Here is a 23,917-nt window from a genome sequence, read left to right as displayed (position 1 = left end):
GGTCTGTGTCTTTTTTCTAAGCAAGTTTTGCATACTTAAACTCATACTGATACCCAGATTAACACTTTGCTTCTCCATTGACCATCAAGGTAGACACATTTTTTCATGATGTTACAAACTCTTCATGAACAGTCACTCTTAATTCAGTTGACAAATACTTAAGCATCTGCTTTGTGCCAGGTGCTAGGGATACGGTGGCGAACCAGACTGAAGTCACCGAACTCCAGTCTTGCTTGTTATGTTTAATAATATATTTATTGTCCACTTATTATTCTTTTGGGATCTGTTTTTCAGGTGGGGGGCTTTCTTGCCAGTGTGATCCTCCCCAGCTATATCCCTATGCCCCCCCCCAAAATGAAATAATATAAAAAGAAACCAGCATTATCAACATAAGTGTGTGACAACGCACACTCACACAGACACATTCTCAAATAAACTAAACATAATAAATGTTGTAGTATCCTCTGGTTGGGGGGCACAAATTTCATCAGGCCATCCCACCTGTTAACATCAGTTCTTGAGTTCACTATGTGAACCCACTTTTCCTCCTTTTCTTGCTCTTTTGGGAAATCTAAGTTAGGAAATCCCTCCACCTACTAGGTTTCTGTGACACGTCTGCAGGGTAGAAAAGGAGGAGAGGGAGGTACAGGTGCTCTCTGCCAAGTTGCCTGAGTACTTGGCAATCTTCCTGTCTCCTCCCATCCTGTTCGTCCTGTGCTTTGGAACCAGCCAGGCATGTGACACACATTGCCCTCACAAGCTCAGTCTTCAGTAGCATGTGGTTTTATGTTTTGCGGTCCTGGCTACAGCTGCCCAGCCTTATTAAGGAGTATGCAGGAGGAAATGGAAGAAAACCTCCCCCAAAAGTCCTGCCAAGTACGCTCCTGGTCACCTGGCGGCCTGGGGGCCAGTCTTCCCTTGAAATTGCTGGATTAATTCTCAGATCATTCTGGTGTTCCCCAAATTCCTCTGAAATTAGGTTACTTAGAAATGAAGGCCTTCTGTCCAGGGCAACTTTACCTGTGCTATGGTGAGCTGTGGGTTTGTTCTGAAAACTGTATTCAATTTTGGATTCCCAGCACCTACCTTGATAGAACCTAGCTCACGACAGGCATCCAGGTTATGTTTGTTGAATGAGTAATTGCCCCACAAGTACCATACTGACCCCATCCTCACTGGGCGTTCAACTCAGTAACTGCACACTTCACAAAGCAAGGGGCCCCATGTCTCCCTATGGCCAAGCCTAGCGCCTGGCACATCCTAGACTTTCAGAAACCTTAGATGAAAAATGGGATACTGTATAGCCATACAATGGAATAGTATTGAGCCATAAAAGGGAGTAGATTTCCGACACATGCCATGGTGTGGATGAGCCATGAGCACATTGTACTAAGGGAAATAAGCCAGACCCAAAGGAGAAATGTGTCATGATTCTACTTACATGAGACACGGGCAGTAGCCATGTTCACAGAGACGCAGAGCAGAACGGTGGTTGCCAGGGTCTGGAGGGAAGGTGGGGAGAGGGGACTGTTGTTTCATGGGTGCAGAGCTTCTGTTTGGGATCATGAGAAAGTTCTGGAGCTGGATGGTGGCGATGGTTGCACAATGCTGTGAATGTGTTGAATGCCACTGAATTCTACACTTTCAAAAATGGCTAAAATGGTAAGTTTTATGCTATATATAGTTTACCACAATTTTAAAAATCACCAAAAAAGAAAAAAAGAAGAATACTACTTTTCTTTTTTACTCCTCACCCTCCACTGAGCCTCCCTTTTTCTTTTAAACCTGGAGAGTTGGCTGATACCCCTCTTTGAGGAATGCTCCCAGCTCGGGGTTAAAGAGCAACGAGGGACCCATTTTCTGGTCCGGGCACCCTGGGATTGGTCCTGTAATTTCCTCAGCCACAAAATAAAATGCTGTTTCTGGATACACCTGGGCATGCCCCAAATCTGCTTCACCTGCCCACCAAGACGGAGGTCCAGCCATGGCCCTTCCTCTGCTGTGTCGGGCTCTTCGTACAACTGATGAGCACAGTCTCCCACGCAGCCCGATGGGAAGGCAACAGGCACTGTAATGTTACTTTAATAACTCAAGGCACACCACGTTCGAAAACAGGTCATAGTGGGGTTTTTTTTTCTTGGTTCCTAAAGCAAACTCCACTTACACCATCTCCTTTCCAGCAGGGGAAAGGAAAATGGGTAACAGAGGCTTAATTCTGACACTTGTTCCCTTATTTGTTACAAAAAAGGGACACAGTTGGCTTGTTTATAAAGACCGCAGGCCTTTGGTTTATGAAGCCCTGCTCACAGCTCAGGGGCCTCAGGTGACCCCCTCAGGTAAGATTTGTTCCTGTGCTGTCCATAGCCCACAGACCGCATTATTCACCCTGGCCTGCCCTTTATCAGAACAGTGTCTGTTTTCATCCCAAGGCCCTCATAAGGGAAGAGCGCATTACGAAGTCACAGGGAAGAGATGGGGCTCGACAGCTGGTGTGAGAGAGACGCCGGCGCTGCCCTTTCGAGGCAGCTGAGCCTGTGGTTTGAGCCAGGCAGGCTTCCCAGGCAGCTGCACGGGGCTGTAAATCCTGCCCTGAAGTTAAGCTGTCCCTCTCTCTCCCGGCCGTGTCAACTGGTTGTGTGTGTGTGTGTGTGTGTGTGTGTGTGTGTGTGTGTGTCTTCTCTGCACAAGGTGTGAAGTTCCTCCATGGGCTAATGCAGAGCATTTTTTTAATTGCACAGAAGGGTAACTTCCAGGCTGCCATGTGGAGGGACTTGGGGGAGGAGGCTGCCTTCTTAACAAACTCCAGAGCTAAGAAGAGAAAAGGACGCAAGGAAGGGAGTGGGGCAGGTGTCTGCCTTTCATCTGGATATTCAGGATGACGCGTCTGGTGCTAGGGAAACTGCTATTTCTAACTGATGGGAAGCTTTGCAGTCAAGGGAGGGCTGAGCTGTCAGGTGAGCTAGAGATCAAGAATTATCATGACAGCTTCATGGCATGTGAAGGGGGCTGTGAAGTGCGGTGTGATTTTAACCAGCGGTGGTTAAATTAGCTTCCGTTGGACCCGGTGTGATGTGCCATTGGAGAGGGGCCGATGGCGGCTGGGAGTGCCAGGCGTGAGCAAGGTTGCAATTCTGAAGTGTGCCGTTCAGAAAAGAAGGTGTATATGGAAACCGGCCCCTGGCTTATGAATTTTGCTTCACGGAGATGCCAGGCTGCTGCGATGGTGTTAATTAGTAGCTTGTCCATGCCGCCAGTGAACCTCTCCGAGTGCCCTATTATTAATATATTCCAAGGACCCGAAGTCACCCCCTTCCTGGAACTTTCCCAATTTAAGATCCTGTCAAAATCTAACCACCTCTAGTAGCCAGCTAAGCAGCCTTGACTAACGTTTTGTCCTGTGCTCTTACATTCCACAGGATTGTCTATGCAAGACTGAGCAAGTGAGCGAGCGAGCGAGTGCCTGTTTGAAAAACTTCCACTCAAAAGTGAGCTGAGGAAGTGCCTTTTAATAAGTAATCAGCCGGAGGAAATCAGGCTCTATCTAGCCATCTAGCAATGCTTTCCTGTTCACTGGGGACTCCTCAAAAAGTCTGGAGCAGGAGGGCCTATTATTAGATGAGCCTAAGCTTGGGAAATTCTAGAAAGAAAAAGTAACATGAGCGACTGTGTGTGTGTGTGTACGTGTGTATATACACATGCATGTATATTGCTAGTGTATCTTAAATATAAATTAAAAGCTGCATGTTAACGTTTTGTCCCAGTACTCTGCCAAAAGTTTTGCATAAATGATCTCACTTGACTCACATAGGCAGATATTCTGTTTCTATTTGAAAGATGAAGTGACCGACAAGCAAGTGACCTGAGACTTGATTGGTCTGTGATTCCATAATCCATGTTGGTGCCTCCTGCCTCCAAAACGAGCATGGGGAACTTCAACAGAACCCCCAAGTCCTCAGAGCTCTAAGTTGCACGGCCAACACTCCAGCTGTGAGCCCTTGAACTTCCCCCTTCACACCTTCCATGCACAACCCCAGCATCCCAGAGGTGCCCACCGGGCTCCCAAGCCTTAATCTTTCCAGAGGCCCCTAGGAGGCTGTTAATAACAATCCTGAGTCTTTGTGATGCAGCCTGCCCAGGACCTGTCTGAACACGGGGGAATTTGTAGACATTGACCAGCAAGTAGGGGGCTGTGAACCTGAGTAGCCCATCTGAGCAGAACAAGACCTTCTCTTTTCCAAATCCTGCTTTCCCTGGGGCGTGCCCAGCCCCCACTGATGTGGGCAGGGGAGTGTAAACAGCCATTCACCTGTCCCAACCTCAGATTTATGGTCCAGCAGCTCCCTCCTGCCCGCACCACAGCGCTGTGTACTGCAAACACAGATGACCTTTGCAGCGATTTCATCGCAATCTACTTCCATATAGAAAACCTGTTTTGTGTTGACATTGTTTGGAACAAGATCTGCCTACATTAACTCCCTTAGCACCTGCCCCTGGACTCAGCCCCAGGAAGCCAAGGGCCCCTAATTGCGCGAGCAATGGGAAGGGAGCCCTGAAAGCACCCGCAGCTTCCATCCATCTAAGTCTTTGGTCCAGTGGCTTCAGGCAGCTGTAGTGCTCCCCTTCCTTCCAGAGTTTTCTAATCCTTCTCTATGAGGGGAGGGGTGACGGGTTCTGATTGGCCCACGGGCAATAGGGTGCTTTGTGGGACATTTTCTTACAAGTTGGTTCCCATGTGGTATTTGTTAGTCACAGCTAATTATTAAGTCCTTGGCTGAGGCAATAGACATTGTTCCCCTGGATGCATCCCTCCACCTCTCCCCCCTCACCCCCCATTGCTACAGAACAAAACCCATTGTGGGGCTCTGGAGGTCGACTGTGCACATATTTTCCAGTGAACCCCTGATGGGCTCACTGCTGGGGTTTCATGTTTCAGGTTGAAACTCAACTGGATAAAGCATTATTCATTGATCCTGACACATTTGGTCTGTGCTCTGTGCAGCTATTTCTTCCACACTGGACTCAGTCACTTATAGGCAATTTAGGCAATTCATTGAGAGTGATTCACAGTATTTATTTAGAACACTGATAGTCTGCAAGACTTGTAGAACGTTAGGATTTCTTGATCATAGAAGGACCCTCAAGTGCGGGGCTTTGCTGGATTTGCTCAGAAGCAGAGACAGCAAGGAGGAGGGAGCCAAGTGAGTGAGCAAGTTCACAGCCCCTTCTTCCCAGCCCTCCAGCAAGAGCACCCCTGCATGTACCTGCTTTGGGTGTGGGGCTTCCGCATGAGATTTCTGCAACCTACAAGCAGTCCTGAAATCCTGTAATCAAATCCATGCACTCATTCATTTTTCAGATGAGGAAAGTGACCCACTGACTGCCCCTCTCTTATCAAAGGTTCACGTGAGTTAGTCAATGGATGCCAGAATGGGAATTAGCACACAGGTCTCTTCTGTGTGCCCCTATTTATTAATGCCATGCTGGGATAATTCTGGAACCCGTCACTGGGATGCTTTTCCCATTGTCTGGCCACTGTCTTGTGGAAAAGGCCTTATCTGAGGACCTAAAGGAACAGAGAATATCCCGTGAAAACCATAATAACATCGTCGAAGTCACACTCCATTTTTACTAAGAGCCACTTCCATCACACAATGCCATGGCACCCCCTGAGGTTGTACAGTGCCCAGCCTAAGAGACTGTATGGAGCAGCCCTGTTTTTACTTTACAAACATGGTAGCCAAAACCACAACTGGGCTAGAAGGTTTTAGTTCAGCCTTATGCAAGGGAAAAACAGAGGCTTTGGAGCCAGCAGATCTGTGTTTGAATGTGCGCTCCCCAACTTACCAATCCTGGGAATATTGACAAGTTACTTGATATCACTGATCTTCAGCCTTTTTATCTAAAAATAGAGCTGGCCGTACTCAAGGATTGTTAAAAATAATTCAAGGATTGTTATGAGTAATTAAGTTTAATAGTCTATGTAAAACCTCTGTGTAAAGCATATCAGGGACTTGATAAATGTTCCTTTTCTTATAACTTAAATTCTCACTTCATACACGTACAGACAGGTTTGAGTCAAAATGAAAGCCAGATATTTTTAAAGTTTACCCTTAACTTGGAAACTTCTGGATTTTGTCACAAGCTTAACATTAACCAAATGAAATTTGGGGTATCCAAAGACAATGGGCTTATCTTACTCTTGCAAAGCACTTATAAAACTGAGCACTTCCTGGGGGAATAGGGGTGTGGGTTTCCTGAGAAGACTAAGAGAGAGAAAATTAGAGAGACTGAAAATTGAAGTCTTGTTTCTTTGACTCTGGAATCTCCTGGGATGACCTGGGGGTCCAGAGGCTGACTGCCCTCAGACAGACTCCGGGGCCGCGAAATCAGAGCTCCTCATTGTACCAACCACTTGGGTGTGCTTGGGACTCTTTCAAGCCTTCTTTATTTGCCATTCAGACGGGAGCCATACGCCCAGAAGCTTGTTTTCAAAATCTAGGAAAACAGATGTTTTTGCTTATTTTTCTCTCTCTCATGCCAAAATACTCACTGAGTTTTCACTGGGTTTTGAACTTGCTATTTTTTTTTCTTTTTACTTTTAAGCCAAATCGTGGATAGGGGTCACTGTAAAATGAACGGGAAGGATGGGCATCCCAGACTGGGAAGGGTCTATTTCAGACTCTAATGAAAATGGTTAAGAACCTGAAGATAGGAAGTCCTAGAAGATAAATGCAAGCGAGATTGACTCATTGAGCTCTAAAAGGGTCTACCTGGCATTACCCCCAGGCCTGTGATGTCTTTGCCTCCCTAGCAGCCTGGGATGGGAAAGCAAGTGCTGCCTTTTCCTCCGAGGAAACCAAAAGCATAGCGTCTAGCTGAGCAAGGCAGGGTGGCTGTGAAGAGCTGTGTGATTGATTGCACATGTGCTAGGTGAGACCCAGGGCCATGTAGAGGTCCTGGGGGGTAGAGCCAGCTCAGACATTGTAGGAACTGTATTAGTGTCCTGCTGGCTGCTGTAACAAACCACCACAGGTTGAGTGACTTATAACAACACCTGTAGATGATCATCCAATCTGCTGGGCTGAAGTCTGACCTGGGTTTCACTAGGCTAAACCCTGGATGTCAGCAGGGCTGGGGTTTTTTTTGTTTTTGTTTTTTTCCAGGGGCTCTGTGGGAGAATTCCTTCTCTTTCCTTAACTTTTCCAGCTTCTGGAGGCTGCCCACATCCCGTGGCTGGTGTTCTTCCTCCTTCACGTGCAAAGCCAGCAACAGTTGGTTGAGTCCTTCTTATATTACATCACCCCATTCTCCTCTTCTGCCTCCCTCTTCCGCTTTTGGTGACCCATGTGATTACCCCCTAGATAACCCAGATGCTCACCCCCATTTTAAGGTCAGCATGATGAGCTCCTGAACTCCATCATCGGCATCCATAATTCCCCTTTGCCATGTGAGGTAATATATTCACAGGTTCTAGGGATCAGAACGTGGACATCTTTGGGGTGGGAGTGGGGGTGGACATTGTTGCCTACCATAAGTACAGAGGTCATTTTTACATTAAATACAACAGTTTTATGTATTAGGACTCTTTCACTTGAAGAAACAGAACCTAACTCAAGTTAATAAAAAGAAAAATATTTTATTAGCTTATATACTTGGGAGGAAATGTGTGATTGGCTTTAGGCACAGCTGGATCCCTGTGTCCAACATCATCCTGGTACGCTTGTTTCTTTGCTTGGCTTTTTTCTTTCTTTCTTTCTTTTTTCCTCTTCCTTTTCTTCTTTCTTTCTTTCTTTCTTTCTTTCTTTCTTTCTTTCTTTCTTTCCTTTTTTTTGGTAATGGTTTGATTCTCAAGCATGGGCCGTCTGCATGGTGGCTAAGACAAAGCTACCAGGCAGTTCCAAGCCTACATAGTTCTCAAGACCCAGGATCCCAGAGAGGAACCCATGACCTCTTTTTCGGTAGCTAGCACCAGCAAAAGCCTGAGGATGACTCCGAGCTCGGTCATCTGTATGTCCCTAGACCAGTCACTGTTCAAGGAAATCCTAGAGCAGCAATGAGTCAGCCTTACCAGAGTGCATGTACTGAGAGCGGGAGGGAGAGGTTCTCCAAAGAAAATTCAGATGCTGTTACAAAAAGAACGGTGAAAGAGCTGGGCAGGCAGAAACCATGGGTGTCCACTCCACCATCTCATTGCTGGATTTCAGAACCATGCACCTGATCCCACTTCAGAGCTCATTTGGCTTCAAGCAACAAGACACTTAAACTTAAAAGAGTACAGAAGCAGCTCACCCAGGGCAGGTAGGAAGTTATTTCAAGTACTAGGTAAAAAGAGGAGTTGTGTGATGGCTAAGAGTATGGGTTTTGGAACCAGAATGTTTGGGTTCATATCCGGTTTATTGGTTGTGTTTACTTGAGCTCCTGTGCCTCAGTTTCCTCATCTGTAAAATGGAGTTAGTACTAGTAGCTACCTTATGAGCTCATTGTGAAGTTTAAATGTGTTAAACCAAATAAAGTGTTTAGACTAGTTCCTTGACACAGAGTAAGCCCTTGACAATTAATAGCTTTAAAAATTATTATTGTTATTATAAGTAAGCCCCTGAGGATGGCTTAGAACTTGGAAAATAATTATAGGAAACAGGTCAGATACTTTCTTGGTTTCACTTTTTCTAGCTGGGGTCACACAGTCTGTTATCTCTGGAACTTTCTTTCAAGCACCTCAGTGGGAACTGAGGTTCTCATTTGTAAGACGGATTTTCACATGGTTTTCAGTTGCCCTCCTTTCACTCTGTCCTTGCCGATACGTGCCCACCACCAAATGAATGCTGGGTTAGTATTTCTGAGTTCCGAGTCTTGAGAGAATCTGATAGTCTGGCCCATGATTGGCTTTAAATAAGAGTGCACCTCATTTAGTTAGCTGTGACTGACCAGGTTGCCTTGGTCATCTCTTCGGCATGGAAGCGCCGGCTTAAGTCGAAGAGGAAAGCTCAGCTTAGATAGAAAATTGACCAGCTTGTCTTCTGCACGTATGCGCTAGCAAATTGGAGTTTTCCTGCAGAAGGGGAAAGAGTCATTTTCAAAAAAATAAAGGTTATAACTAGATGTTCGGGAGTAGGACAGCACCGGGAAAGGCTTTGTTCTGATGTGATTTAGCCAGTAGTATTTGTAGAGAAAAATTGGTCATTCTCTTGTTATTATAAATGGTGCAGGCATGTTCAGCTCCAAATAGGGATGCTCACAGGATGGACCAAAACCCCATTCACTTCGGCGTGAAGCAGTCAGTCTCAGAAACTCATTCCTGAAGCAGGAGTTTCCAAGAGTGTGGACTGCTTACCTTCCTGGTCAGGACAGCGGATTCCAGAATGACCCCCAAATCTTCCTTTGGATGACCCAGGAGGAAAAGCCCACATTTGCTCTTTATTCCCTGTACCCCCTCTCACCTGTCAGAGCGCCTGTATTTTTTCGGCTTTCTCCATCCAGGCTATTCAGAACATCTCCCTGTACAGGGGTTCATGCTCTGCTTTCAGAGCGCTTGCCTTTTCTCCAGGGATGTTAGTAAGAATCCTTCTGGTGAAGCAGTGTCACAGTGATGGGAAGGAAGGAGTCCTGGTGGAATTTCTGAGCTCTGAGATACTGCAGGCAGGGTGGAAATGCTTTGGATTGGGACTAGGCATCTTAGGAAGCAGGGAGATTCGGAGGAGAAGACAAAGCATTGTTAAAATTTTGATAGAGGTCTGCTGGGAGACTCTCCACGGTAAAGACTCTTGTGCCTCTTTCTGGTTGAACAATTCACCAGCTCTACACTTGCTTTCAAATGCCTTGGTTTTGAAGCAGTCAACAAAAAAGCATCCTGCTGCCAGGGCCAACCATCAAAAAGAGAAAAGAGAGCAATGCAAACCATGGGGGGAATGTGCGAGAGAGAAATATTGTAGAGTGGAAACGTGGCTCTGCTGGCCTGATACCATGTGCATTATCTCCCCCAAAGGACCCCGTGGTTTAATGGATGGGGCTTTAACCTGCCCAGAGGTCAGTCTCTGCTGGACAAGTGGAACCTCATCCCTGAGGGCATCGACATACTCATGACACACGGACCTCCTCTAGGTAAGTGAAGCAAAGGTTGTCCTTTTGTTATGAGATGCCTTTTTTCATAATAATAAAGCATAATAAATAATGCTTCAGGGATATAATCATTTTCCTTCAAAAAATAAAAAGTGAACACAAAAAGAAAAGCCAATGTCTTTAAAAGAAACCAGTATGATAATTAAACTCAGCAGTTAAATTTTTTTTATTTAGTTGAGTCAGGGAAAATCAAAGAGTATGGAGCACCACAGTCTTTCGAGCTTGATCAATTTATTTTAAGAGCTGTACTCACTTAGGAGTGAGGGAGGTGGAGTGGGGAATGGAAGGAAGACACAGACCTCGCAATCACAGGGCTTTCAAAGGAATGAAATGATGGAAACTTTTGTTTAAAGTAGCTCATTTGGGGTGCCTGTGTGGCACAGCTGATTAAGCATTTGGCTCTTGGTTTTGGCTCAGGTGGTGGGATCAAGACCCCCACTGGGCTCTCTGCTTGAGATTCTCTCTCTGGCCCCCTTTTCTCTCTCCCTGTCTTTCTCTCTGTGTGTCTCTGTGTGTCTCTGTCTCTCTCCAAAAGATAAGATAAAGTTGCTCATTTTCCTTTTCCATATAATAGTAGGACCTGGGAAATCTTTAAAAGTTTAACACTTGAGCTGATTATATGAGCAAAGAATCCTTTTTCTTTTTTTAAAGCTAAGGTGTTAAGTAAGGACTTATGTTGAAAGTTACTTAAAGATACTCATGCTACAGAATCCTTGAACCTACATCCAGTTTAGATCACCAGTGTGCTTCAAAGCTACCTTTAGTTACCCAGATTATGGTCCAGAAGATGATTCTTTGACTTATGTAATTATCTTTTAATTATTCAAGAACTTGTTATCTCTTTGGCTTAGCCACAGAACATTTTTCAGATGGGACTATCACCTTGATCCCCATCTGTCTGGTATCTATTACGCCAGGACCCTTCCTATCCAACAAAGGTGTACTCAGGACGTTCAGATACTTTACTTTCAGAAGGAGAGTTTTCTTTTTCTTCGATTGTGGTAAAAAAACAATGTGAAATCTGCACTCTTAATAAATGTCCAAATGTGCAGTACTAGCAAAGTTCGGTATGGAAAAAGGAAGAAAACACTTAATACAAAATAAATTCTTTTCACAACTTTTCCCCTGTGGTTTGGGTTGTTGCCCGTATCACTCCCCTCCTCTGTCAGCCTGAAATATAAAAAAAATCTAACACACGTCCCCTACTGTGAATTTAATCTTTGTAAATATTGTTTCCTCCAACCCACTTAGGGCTGCTTTCCTTCCCTTACCAGGGAAGTGCTCTGTGTTTCACATAGAAATCGCAGAAGGGAGGACCGAGACGTGAGTTATGGTGGCACATTTTAATGATAGGGAGAAGCAAGAGAAGAGGAGCCAGTTCTGTTGCAGATAGGGAAATTGTCCGGATATGCACAAGATCTAGCAGTTCCTGACTTTTTCACTATTTCAGAATCACCATCCCCGCGCTTTTTTCCCTATTACATCCTGTCCCATCCCATCCCATGTTTTAAAAAGATTATACTTACCAACAGGATATATCGTCATAATTAATTAATTTCCCTATTTTGCAGTCATTAGAGACTCACTCCTGAATTGCTAACTAAATATTCTGATCAGCATGAGTTACCCAGTGAGACCTACAGAGAGAGCATCCCAGCCAACTGGATCCTTTCCCTGAGCAGCCTCCTTGGGTGTAGACATTATTCCCCTTAAGCTGTTTATTGTAAATAAGACTTGGATATTCTCAGCACAGAAACATCTACATGACTCAAGTGTTATTTGGAACACAACTTTGAACAGAACAATTGATTCACAGATTCAACAAGTCATTAATTTTGGTACAGAACCCAGTGGCAGTAGTAATAAGTCTGAACTCTAGCCTCCAAAGAATTCAGACATCCCAGGAACTTTTAATAGGGAGGCTACCATCCCTCTCTTTGTAGCAAATATAGAGTAATCCAGAGAGTGGCTGTGCGTATAGAAAAGCAAGTTCTACACGAAGGAGTTCCAAAATAAAAGGCCAGCCAAAGTTTTCATAAGGCGAAGTTGAACCTTCATCAGTACATTATTGGGGTTCTTGTGAAAATGCTGGATTGGGGTGGGGGATGGAGATCGGCCTTGAATTCGGTCCTGCTGAGAAGGAAAGCCATCTCTCTACGAGAATTTACTATTATGGTAGAAGCAGGATGCCTTCTCAGGTTGATTGTATATGAGCGAGATATTTTCCCCCTTCAGGAAAAACGGATCCATGAGGGAATATGCCAATCACTGTGGATTAAGGATTTTTTCCCTCTAATTAACAGAGTTTTGAAATCCCTGGTTGAATTTTTATAGGGACCCCATTTTCATCTGATGTTCTTTCCAGCCTCTCCAGCCACTCCCCACACCCCAGGTAACATATTTTTACAGAGATGCTATATTTTCATTTCTAAATAGTGGAAATCACCTAATGGAGCTATGGTATGGATTCCCACTGATTACGATTTAGCTGTTAGTCCCGCCTGCCTTCTTAACACCCATCCTGCTGAGGCATATGGGTTCCATTTCTGACCATAATCGTTCAGATATCTGACTGGTGCTATAATTGATGTCAGTTTTTATGGATTTTCTGCATTAAGCATAGAAGTAAGTGGCTTTTACTTTAAAGGTAGTCAATTAGCCCCAGCTTATGGGATCCCGCCTGTAGGTCACGTTGTTGCCTATTGCCAGAGAAGAGACTGGAGGAGGAGCTTGACATTTCGAAGCTTTGGTCAGCAGGAACCACCAAGGGTTAAGAGTTGATGTACCTAAGGAGAGCCCAAGTATCTTGCAGTCAGTTTACAGACAGTGTGTCTTCTTTGAGCCATCTTAGAAGTAAACTGCTATAAGAAAGACGTAATAAAAAAAGAGAAAGTAACTGAATTGTGAAAGAAAGAGATATTGCGGGACTGCCGGGAATAAATGTCATTAGGCCCATGAAGATTTGAAACCGGGGCTGCGTAAATCAAATCTCTTACAGAAAAAAAAAAAAAAAATGTTAATTAACAGGAGGGAAAAAAATGGAAACCAAAAAAAAAAAATTTCAAGAACCTAAAGAAGACAAAGTGACAAGTGAAAAGTTCCTTAAAAGCCATTGTGAGCTTTAATGGAGAGTCTAGGATTACAGATAATGTAATAAACCTTCTGTGAGTTATGGCTTCCTGAAAGTCTAAATGAAACCTTACCTGAAGAAGGAAAATTAAGAGTATTGATTGCATTTTGCCCGTAGGTTTTCGAGACTGGGTTCCAAAGGAGCTTCAAAGAGTGGGCTGTGTGGAGCTTTTAAACACAGTCCAGAGGCGAGTCCGGCCCAAGCTCCATGTATTTGGTGGAATCCATGAAGGTAAGACCAGAAGAAAGGAGTTTCACAAGATGTTATGTCATTATCCATGATCTCATTCCAGAGTGGGGACCTTGGCTAACCTGGGAATGACCGGAGCAGTGGTTGTCAAACTTTTTACCAGTGGTAGAACCCTTTCTTAAGATGAAGTGTTAGGAGAAACACCTGCCTATAGAGCTGATGCATATTTTACACGGAGCTGCTCTCTTTTAAGCAGAGTGGAGAGAAAGAACCAGGTCTGGTTCACCTTAGGGAAAACCCAGCACTCCCCCAGGCAACTTCTGGAATCTCAGGGCTCTGACGAAGAGTGTTTGCTAACTACCGCTGTAGCACAGCCCTGAGGTCAAAAAGGACAGTTTCTTTTCTTTAAGATAGTTAGAAGAAGTGGCCTAGATATTAGAGTAAATAACTCCCATGGCCTCTTTCTACCCGTAAATATTGCATATGGAACGCAGAAGACCCAGGAAGACAAGGCATTCCCTGAAGCAAATAACTTGGGACATGCAGTGAAAGTCATTTAACAGAAGTGGCAGGAACCCGCACATTTGCAGGTAGTTGTTTTCTTACTAACCTCAGAAAACCATTTCAGACTTCTCAGAAGTCATCGGCACTCACTCATAGGTCAGGCTGAGGCTAAACGGAATAATTAAATCTCCCCTTAATGGGGGGACTGCTCCAGTTGCCTCTAGTTCTGCCTTTCAAGGTAAGCTGGGGGTCAAGTTCACAGAACCTTAAAGCCTCCCAGGAAACTTAACGGTTCTAGGTTTTGTCTTTCCTTCCTTTTTTTAAGCTAGGGTTTTTAGACAGATGCAAAGCTGTCTTTCATCAGGCTGTCTTTCCATTTTCTGGCCCTGCTGGTCTCTCCCGGTTCCGTGGGTTTCTGCTCCATGGGTGTGTTTACATAGGCAGCGCCGTATTTTCTCCAGCTCCTGCTTAACAGCTTGTCCTCTGGAGTCATTGATGAATCTGCAGGCGAGACGTTTAGGCCTATGTGTCTGATAAAGCAAAAAAACAAAGTGTGCTTTTCAAAGCCCACAAATCCATTGGCTTCAGGGTTAGGCATGGATTTAAAAGCATATATATTGAAAATCATCCTTCTGATGCCGAGAAAATTCATCGTGCCCCAAGTGCAGGCACCAGCCAAGTGCATGGAATGCAGGGATGCAGCTTCGCAAGAGTGGGCATCATCCTGCCCTGACTTTGAGCTGTAGTCCCAGAAAAGGGGGGCACTTCTCTAAAGCATGATACAGGGTTGGGGGAACGGGGTATGGGAACTCACGTCCAACCGGCATTTCTGGGGGATAGTTATCAGGCTTGAATTCCTGCAGCCTATGAGTTTGTATTTCATCCATTTTTTAAAAAATCATTAATTAGCTTTAAACTAGCCAGACAATTGGGGAATTCCACTGAAGTCCCCAAATAATAAACTTGCTTGAAAGGGAGGAGATCATATTCAAATAAACTTGTCTCACTTTTATTCACTTAAGACAGCTGAAGAGGGCAGAGAGAGGGCAAATACCAACCTCTTGATGGAGAGAGATAACAAGACTTTATGACCCCAGAACTAAACAGGGCACATTTTAAATGCCTCTTTTCTTTTCTTAAGAGATTTTTCCATTGACCCTCATTAAGCTCTCCACAGGCTTACTTGGAGAAATTTTAGCAAATGGAAAGAAAGAAAAAAGAAAGAAAGAAAAAAACCTCAGTTATTTCTGTAAGTCCTGGTAATTTAATTTTTCACGCACATATTTTTCTATTCCGTGAGAGCCCGATACCAACATAGAATTACAAACTTAATTGCAGAGGCTCTAGGGTAGATATAAGGTATCCAGGGAAATGTGCAAACTTGCAAACATGCTAAAAATTTCAACAAATTAAAAATTATAAAAGGGACATACATACCAAAGACCCAGAAAAACTTTGTTCGCTTCCTTCCAATAGGTCCCAAGAGATTGATACACTGCACGTGGGAAGTGTTTTTGCTTGATCCTGTGGTGATGTCTCTGCAAATCACTTGGATATTCGATTACTTCAACTTATTTGAACGAAACACCAAAGGCACACAATTCGAGGGAGATAAGATCACCTATTGTTAACTTTCATTGAGGCAGTTTAGAGATTATCTCCTAGATAAGGACGTTGAGCACCTTCCCCTCCTGGATCCTGACGCAGTGCTCTTTTCCCTCCTCACCTGCCCCAGAGCCCATCTGGGGTTTGGATGTGCAGTACCCTCAGGAGTCTCTTAGGTTACTCTTTCTGTTCCTAGAACTCCATAATTAATGCAGGGCTTTGAAATGAAAATCGTGTTTTGAAAAGAGAAGAAATGTTTTTTTCTTTATTCTCACTAGTAAAGAAATCACAGTCTTTCCCTGGCAAATCTAATGCTTAAATAAGGGAAAAAAGAATCACTTTTCTTTGAAGTGGAGGATTCTCCCTTTAAAGAAAACAGAATGTAATTGGAAGGCAGCTTCTGAAAGCTGTTATCATCTGGGGAGGCTTCACTGAATCTCATCGCACTGCCCACTGGCAAAGGTTTCTTAGTTTTCCTTGCCTGACAGCTCACCACTGAGTCACTATGATTTGTATGTATTACAGTAAGCATGACACTCTGTCTCCACAGGTTACGGCATTATGACCGACGGTTATACAACGTACATCAATGCCTCAACGTGTACAGTCAGCTTTCAACCGACCAACCCTCCAATTATATTTGACCTTCCAAACCCACAGGGTTCCTGAAGCTCTAAAAGCCCCCATTGGAATGTGAGGGAAGGTCTATAAACTGCCATTTTTCTAATTATAAACTTACATTCTCTTACTTGTTTTTTTTCCAAATCCCGGGAGTTCTTTTTGTAAATTACTGGAACACAAATGACGCTAGACGTTGTGCTGCTTCTTCTTTTTTTAAATGGGGCGTCCATTCTAAATGAAAGGAGCATTGTGAATTTGTGAAATGACTTCCCTTTTCTCAGAGGCCACGCCATCGTAAATTGTTAGTATTCGCCAAAGGACAGCCAAGCTTTCTTTTTAAAAGGTGATGAAAGTCTTATTTTAATATGCTTTAAGCTGGAAGAAAAAGGAAGGAAAAAGAGAGAGAAACAGGTAGGTAGTGTTTTAAAAACCACCCAGATTTGCACAACTGTTTAAGAGTATTGTTTGAAGTATTTTATTTTTTGATGTTTTGTTGTTGTTGTTGTTGTTGTTTTCTTGGTAACGCTTCTTTTTTGCAGACATGGCCTGGATTTATAGCAATCTTTTCAGCAAAAGTAGGCGTGGAAAAGACTTCTCTTCACACTCTCACTATAAAGAAAGCCGCGTCCAGGGAAGAAAATGGCCCTCGTTTAAAGGATGGCTTAGCTAGTGAGATCCATATTGTGGTTTTACAAGGTCTCATTGTTTGTTTGTTTCTTTTAAATTATTTTAGCTTTAAAAATATGGAAATGAAATCTGTCAAGAGCAGGTATTTCATGCAGTTAAAAAAATTGAGCGTGCAGACTCCTTTTCAGTATGGGTTTATATATATAAATATTTTTTGTGTATTATGACTAAGTTAGGAGTTTAATATTGCCAAGGACAGTACAACTGCAAAGGGATGCTTTATAGCAGGGCATCAGAAGTCCAAAGGGGCTGACACATTTTCTCAGCACTCAAGGTCTCAAAGAGCTTGAGTTAAGTCTAGGTACAGTTACAGGCGTGTACAGACTTAAGTGGATGCAATGGAAGGTAACTAAAATAAGGCTTAGTCGTCCTTTATATTTAAATATCCTGAATTGTCTTCTTACTTCCTCTCCCTCCCCCCATTTTGCACTGTGTGTCGATGCAATCTTCGCTAGCACAAAATATTGTCGCTAATAGTCATTTCTGTTTTCCCATTGTAAATGCTGTTGAGCTTTATTCTATTTTATGTTATCTTGTTAATGAAATTTAGGAAAGCAGTTGTTTCTTTTAAATTTATTGTGATATTCTATATCTAGCGGCCTTTATATGCAAATAAAATTGCAAGATTTTTAAGTCTGTCCTGTTTGGAGGGTTGGCTGGTAGGAGAACGGTAGTTTAGTCCTGGGGAAGAGGGGGATTTATTCATATGCAACATTAGTACTGCCTTCCAGGAGAATTAGAATAAGTGATTTTTTTTTCTGATTTTCAATAAATTTTTATTACCCACCATTCACAGGCTGGCAGGTAGATCGATAAGGCACTCAGTCTACTCTTTCCTTCTATCACACTGTCATCTATCTTGCCGTAGGTTTCAGAGGGTGACTATTTCGTCTTGGCCATTGTAATTTCTATAGGAAGGGTCACCGCGCAGTGGAGGCCGGAGATGCTATTGTGGTTGTGTCCGTGGTGGTGAGAGGGTGAACTGGTGGGTAAGAGAGTAACCACTACTCTGTCTCATTTGTCTCCAGGAGCAGTTACTGTCATCCCATCGCTGTTCTTTATTTATGTCCATCACTAAAATGTTATGGCAGCCAGGAGTCAACAGGCGGCAGTGGGGTGTGGTAAACTAAGTAATGTCTTTTTTATTTTCTCTGGAACAGCCACTGAAGAAAAGCAGCACAATCTTGAATCTGCAGTGTAGCCCAAAAGTCTGCATTCCAGTGCCCATTGGATTATAGTCTGATAGATCTTCCTTTCCTCCTTCTGTTGTAGACTCGTTGGTGTAATTGATGAAAAGAATCCTTGATTTCAGTACCAGCTGAGTAGAGAGGATGTTTTAGGCCATAATTCCAGCTCAGACTCACGTGTAACCATCTTAGCTGTTAATATTGATGAAGTGTGTTGGCTGCCACCCAGAGTGTGGTGGACACTTCGGTCTGAGCTCACAGAGTAGATGCTTGACCTTCCCAAGCAGAGGTGGTCCGTGACCATAGTAGCCATGATGCGCCAATAGAGGTGCCGTGAGAAGTTAACAACCCTCCTCTGATCTGCCACATCAGTAGAACAAGGTGTTGACTTCAGGGCTCTTCCTAGGGAGCTGGAGTGAGAGGTGACTGATGGAAATTTCATCTGGAGCTAAGCTCAGACTTCTGGAAAAGCAGGCTTTCCAGAGACAGGTGGATGGGTGGATGGTCATGATGACAAGTGTGCATGTACAGCTCTTGACAGCACGTCTGGACACAAACTAATTAAGCTAAGCACTTACTAAAATTGCTTTCCATTGTGGGGGGACCGGAAGCACCCCAGCCTGCTAAATCTACAGGGTAGACTGGCTTATGGTCCAGGTTCACCATCCATGTGTCTGAATAGCCTCCAGGAGGGCCAGGATGACTGTCCAAAGGCCTGAAGCTTTCTCCACTGGGCCTTCTAACAAAGCAACATTTGAAATAGCTCTTACAAATTGGCACTTTCCGTCCTTTCATCACCAGGCACTCTGCTGAGCAGGTCTCATATTTTGCTTCTAATCCTCACAAAACCCTCAGAGAGGTCACATAAGCCCCACTTTATAGATAGGAAACTAAGGCTCCAAAAGTTAAATAAATTTCCCTAGGAAAATGCAAGGTTCAAAACCAGATCTGTCTGAATTCATAGCCCCTGCCCTTTTTATCACCTGGCCTCTGGACTAGAAAAGTTGATGCTCTTCAAGAGCTGATAAAAAACTGATATGGGCCTGGGGGCATGTCTTATCACTTTATGGGGATGCTGTCAGAGCATCCTTCAGATTGGACCACTTCCTCTCTGCTTGAGACACAGCACCATAGCGGTATGAGCACAGAGCCTGGCGCCCGTGTGCCTGCCCACGTCCCAACTCCTCCTCGGACTGGCTCTGATGCCTTTGGCTGGGTACTTAGCATCGCTATAAAAGGGGGTTGATGATGATGCAGTGGCTGTAAGTTGTGATAGGGAGATCACTGCCTGGCATCCAGTTTGTTGAATAAGGTCCCCCAGGCTGCCTTGAAATTCTCCGGGCAGGACCTGTCTGTTTCCTCCACCCTCAAGAGCACCAGTGGCATTATTTCTGAGAAAGCATATTGGTTTGCATTCCTTGGAAACTATAAGGAACCTCTTTCATAAGAATATGAAGAACCCCCAAGGACATTTGTGAGAGGCACATAAGGGGGCCTGACTTTTCAGTGTGGGTATCATGTTTTGCAAATCCCTTCTAATCTCAGGAGAGGAAGGGGTCTGTACTCCTCAGAGTTGCTTTAAATGGCGCCTGTGGATCGCAGTATCTCTCACTCCTTGGAGTCTTTACATTCCATGTCACCATCTCCTTCAAGCTCAATTAGTGCGTTTTTTCTCTACATTTTCTCCCAATCCCCTTTTGTCTTATAAAGATGTTGGGGGGTTGCTGAAATCCCCTTAAGAGGCAAGTCACTGTTATTCTGACAGGTGGCCAGCGTTAAGCCTGCCTTCATCTCCATCACTTAAGTAAATAAATACTGTGACCCAGGTCTTAAGTAGGGAGAAACAGAAGCTGGGAGGATTTGGGATTTGTCAATTGCAGATAAAATACTTGTGCCCAGAATAATGTCCCCTCCCCCACCCCTTACCCAGCAAGGCTATGCTGCTCCGTCAGACTGAATATCTATCTTTCATTTTGGTTTCTCATTATCTTTTCATGCCCTGTCCCCACTTTCCCAAAAGTTTTAAGTACTTTTTGTTTAATTATGAAACCAAACTGAATTAAAGTCTACTTTGCTCTGAGAATTTGGCTATAAGCTGAGGCATTTGGAAACACTGCTGGGTATGGGGCAGGAGGCATTTGGATGCTGGCAGGGTCCCAGGACTGGACATTCTTAATAAGTGGTTTTATAGAAGGTTCCAGGCCGTCTTCTGGATGTCAGCTTCTAAATGCAAAATATTTTTTCTCCTACTTTGTGATGAAGTAGCAAGATTGCTACTTGTATGTCCACTTTCTGACCAGGTTCTTCCTGAAGTTTAGAGCTACTTTCCCTTCCTTTTCAAGATGTCGTCTCTACCTTTCTGCTCCTATCCTGCCTTTCCATGGGAGAGATAACCACATTGATTCAAAAGCCTCTCTGAGAAGACTACCTCTTCCCTGGTGCCCATCATCGTAAAGTCAGCCTCTGCAACTCGAGAAGTTCAGAGAGGGCCAGTGGCGCCACCATGGTCACGCAGTAAATCAGAAGAGATAGCCCCGCACTGGCATTTTGGCTCTTAACTTTGAGCATGAACTGCTTTTCCGATTTGACATTCAGCAATAATCAAGGATGGAGAGATCAGTTTGGCCAGGCATAATGTGATTATGTAGCAGAAAACAACCTGCCTATCTGTGGAGTATTATTATTAAACCCGATTATTTGAAAGAAACCTTAGTATCTGACCTCCAAGTGCTCCCATGAGGATTCACTTTCTTTCCTTTCAACCAGTCCACCTATAAAAACTGATGGGCCTCCCGTTCCTCCTCCCACAAGAGAGATGTTGCTCTTTGTCACGTGTTTTGACCTACATGTGTATGTATGTCCAGCCTGGAAGACACTGGGTGTCAGGAAGAGCCCCTGATTTTGGATTCAGATGTGCTTGCTTTCAAATCCCAGCAATGCTGTTTACCATCTGGTGGCCTTGGATGTGCAACTTTACTTCTCTGAGGCTCAGGCTCCACACCTGCATGATGGGGGTAATTCCTACCCCACGATGGATTTATCAAAGTTGATAAGATAATATCACCAGGGTCGTAGGCCCAGGGAGCTATCATTATACATGGAAGATCTTATTATGCTGTCCATCACAATTTCTTAAAAGAAAAAGGGGTTGGGGGAGGAGGGTATAAAAGGAAACATTTAGCTCATTTTTCCAAGTTATTCAGAGCCTTCACAAGAGAAAGTGAATTCCTTGAACTGGACTGAGTCAAGGTAATGGAACTACAAACCCACGCCATCCATAAATTGAGCTCTTTAAATTCCTCTCTCTCTCTCTCTTTAAACTACAAGACAAAACACTTGGTGGTAGGTTCTTCTCAACTCCTCATTTCCTTCCTGAATTAGGGTTGTCTTACAAGACAAAAATCTTGAGGTAAAAGGCCTTTCATATCTGAGAGCATCTATATATGGGTAATGGTGAGAGAGAGAAATGCATTTCCATTAGGAAGCATGGCCACAGTGGTACTAAAAGCACGAATAGACTAAACACAGAGAGGCAGCGAGCCCGCACCCATCAATCAGCACTGATTTTTATGAAGCCACGGTTACCGTGAGGTGCATCCGAGTGCTCTCAAAGCCCGCTTACCAAGGGAAGGGGTCTGTAATTTCATAGCCCATTTCTGCCCTGACCTTAGTGGATGACCTTGAGAATAGGTTGAAATTTTCAATAGAAGCTTCTAAAATAGCAAATGACTTGGAACCCAAATGCTCCATGCTTGGGCTCACCAACATGCCCTAGCACACATTGGCTATAAGGCTCAGGTACCAACTACTTAATGCTCCGAAGGGACTCCTATTTCCAGGAAGCCTTCCCTGAATCCCCCTACTCATAACCAGAACACCTCCTCTTGGTACTGCCGTGTCCCCCACAAGCACTGCCACCTGCTCCGTGTTCTGACTGTTGCTGGTCTGCCTGTGAGCTCCCTGAGGTCAGCGACCAGGTCTCTGCTTCTGCATTCCCAGCATCTGGGTCTGAAGAAGTGTTGTTTTAATGAATGAATCTGTGTTGGGCAGACAATAGTCAGGTGTGTGAGAAAGGTAGGAGAAATTCATCACAGATGAAATCAACAGACATTTCCTGCACACTGCAGACACAGTGCTGGACCAGTAAGCTTTGTTTGCAAGACTCAGTTCTTGTCACGAAAAGTCCTTATAATTTGGTGAAGGAAACAAGACATTGACACATGAAGGTAAATAGCAGTAAGATTCAAATGATAGTTCAAAACAGCAATAAAAGAAAATCAGGGTCTGTGATAGGTTTGTCCATTTATGTGAGTGGCCATCGTTATGGGGAAGTGCAGGCTGGGGATTTAAGTCTCAGACAGGCACTGGCAGCTAACCTAGGAAGGGGAGTCTGAGTGATAATGATAATGTCAATCCCATGCAGCTTCATTCCTGGAGGAGAAAAACCGGTCTGGCCAGTGGCAATTCTAAGTGTGTCACGTAGCTGGTTTGTTTTCTTAATTTACTCTATGAAATGGTTTTCTCTAATGGCATGCCATTGACGAAATGCACCATAATGTCTCCATCCATCACCTCCAAATGCTTTTGCATGCATCAGTTGTTGACTTGTTTTCTCCCGTTCAGCACATAAATGAGAGGAATGATTTATCCAAGGCCACCAGTTACTCTTATGTGGAATCTGAAATAGCTCTCTGGAGAAATACTGCCCTGAGCACATGTTTCTTTATGCTGTTCTCCACTTGTATCAGAGGGTGACTTTGGCCTGGGCTGCACAGATATCCTTCTGACCAGGGTTTTCTGGGTTACTGATCCAGGTGTCCATTGTGGTCTGTGAGTCTCAGATATTAAGAGCTTGGGTTCCTGTGGGTATGACCACTAGGATTGCATTATGGGGTATGGAAACCAGAGCTGTGGCCTTTGAAGCTGTGTGTGGGCATTTGGACAAGCAGTGATTCTCCCATGAGCTCTCTTGAACTCACACTTACCAGGAAGAGAAAAGGTATTACATGCATGAGTACAGTTCCCTTCCTTCTTTCAATTTGTCCCACTTCCTTGAACTCCCCATGCTGGAGACATCTGGCCACTACCCCCTCAGTTTTGCATAGATTGGTAGATCAGAAATGCAAGATAGAAGCATCAAGATAATTCTTAACTGCTGAAGTTTCCTTGAGAGAAGGCAGAGTGTAGCATTCTCTAAGTAAGATCTGGTACTGACTCAAACACCAGAAGGGGCCACTCCACAAAGTTTTTGTCTCATTAGATGATGGTGACGGTGTAGATAAACAGTTTGAAGCATCAGATAATACAGAGATCGTGAAATGTTAAACACAGTGCTCCTCTATCTGTAGCATTCATAAATGGTGGTGAGATTTGAAATACCGTGTTTATATTCTTAATTTTTTTCATAATAATATTTTTATTATATTATATTACTCACCATACAGTACATCCCTGGTTTCTGATGTAAAGTTCGATGATTCGTTAGTTGCGTGTAACACCCGGTGCACCATGCAATACGTGCCCTCCTTACTACCCATCACCAGTCTATCCCATTCCCCCCACCCCCTCCCCTCTGAAGTCTTCAGTTTGCTTCTCATAGTCCATAGTCTCTCATGTTTCATTCCCCCTTCTGATTACCCCCCCTTTCTTTGTCCCTTTCTTTCCCTACCGATCATCCTAGTTCTTATGTTCCATAGATGAGAGAAAGCATATGATAATTGTCTTTCTCTGCTTGACTTATTTCACTTAGCATTATCTCTTCCAGTGCCGTCGTAGTGAAGAGAAGGGCCATATGCACCCCAATGTTCATAGCAGCATTGTCCACAATAGCTAAATCGTGGAAGGAGCCGAGATGCCCTTCAACAGATGACTGGATTAA

General features: G+C 44.0%; 1 protein-coding gene across 8 annotated transcripts in view; it reads left to right on the top strand.

Moving 5' to 3' along the window:
- MPPED2 (metallophosphoesterase domain containing 2) overlaps positions 1 to 23,536 on the top strand; it is a 176,362-nt gene extending 152,826 nt beyond the window's left edge. For 5 of the 8 annotated variants that reach the window (XM_019804759.2, XM_002924140.4, XM_019804758.2 and 2 more), the window contains exons 5-7: positions 9,983 to 10,098; positions 13,364 to 13,477; positions 16,095 to 17,711. In XM_019804759.2, the coding sequence (XP_019660318.1) occupies positions 9,983 to 10,098; positions 13,364 to 13,477; positions 16,095 to 16,213 (349 nt within the window). In that variant the 3' untranslated portion in view covers positions 16,214 to 17,711. The other 3 variants (XR_004621336.1, XR_004621334.1, XR_004621335.1) reach the window with 3 other exon arrangements.
- The last annotated feature ends 381 nt before the right edge of the window (positions 23,537 to 23,917 follow it).

Source organism: Ailuropoda melanoleuca, chromosome 16 (genome assembly GCF_002007445.2).
Source record: "Ailuropoda melanoleuca isolate Jingjing chromosome 16, ASM200744v2, whole genome shotgun sequence".
Classification (NCBI taxonomy): domain Eukaryota; kingdom Metazoa; phylum Chordata; class Mammalia; order Carnivora; family Ursidae; genus Ailuropoda; species Ailuropoda melanoleuca.
Note: the sequence above shows the minus strand (reverse complement) of the source record. Positions and strands in the feature narration are given on the sequence as shown.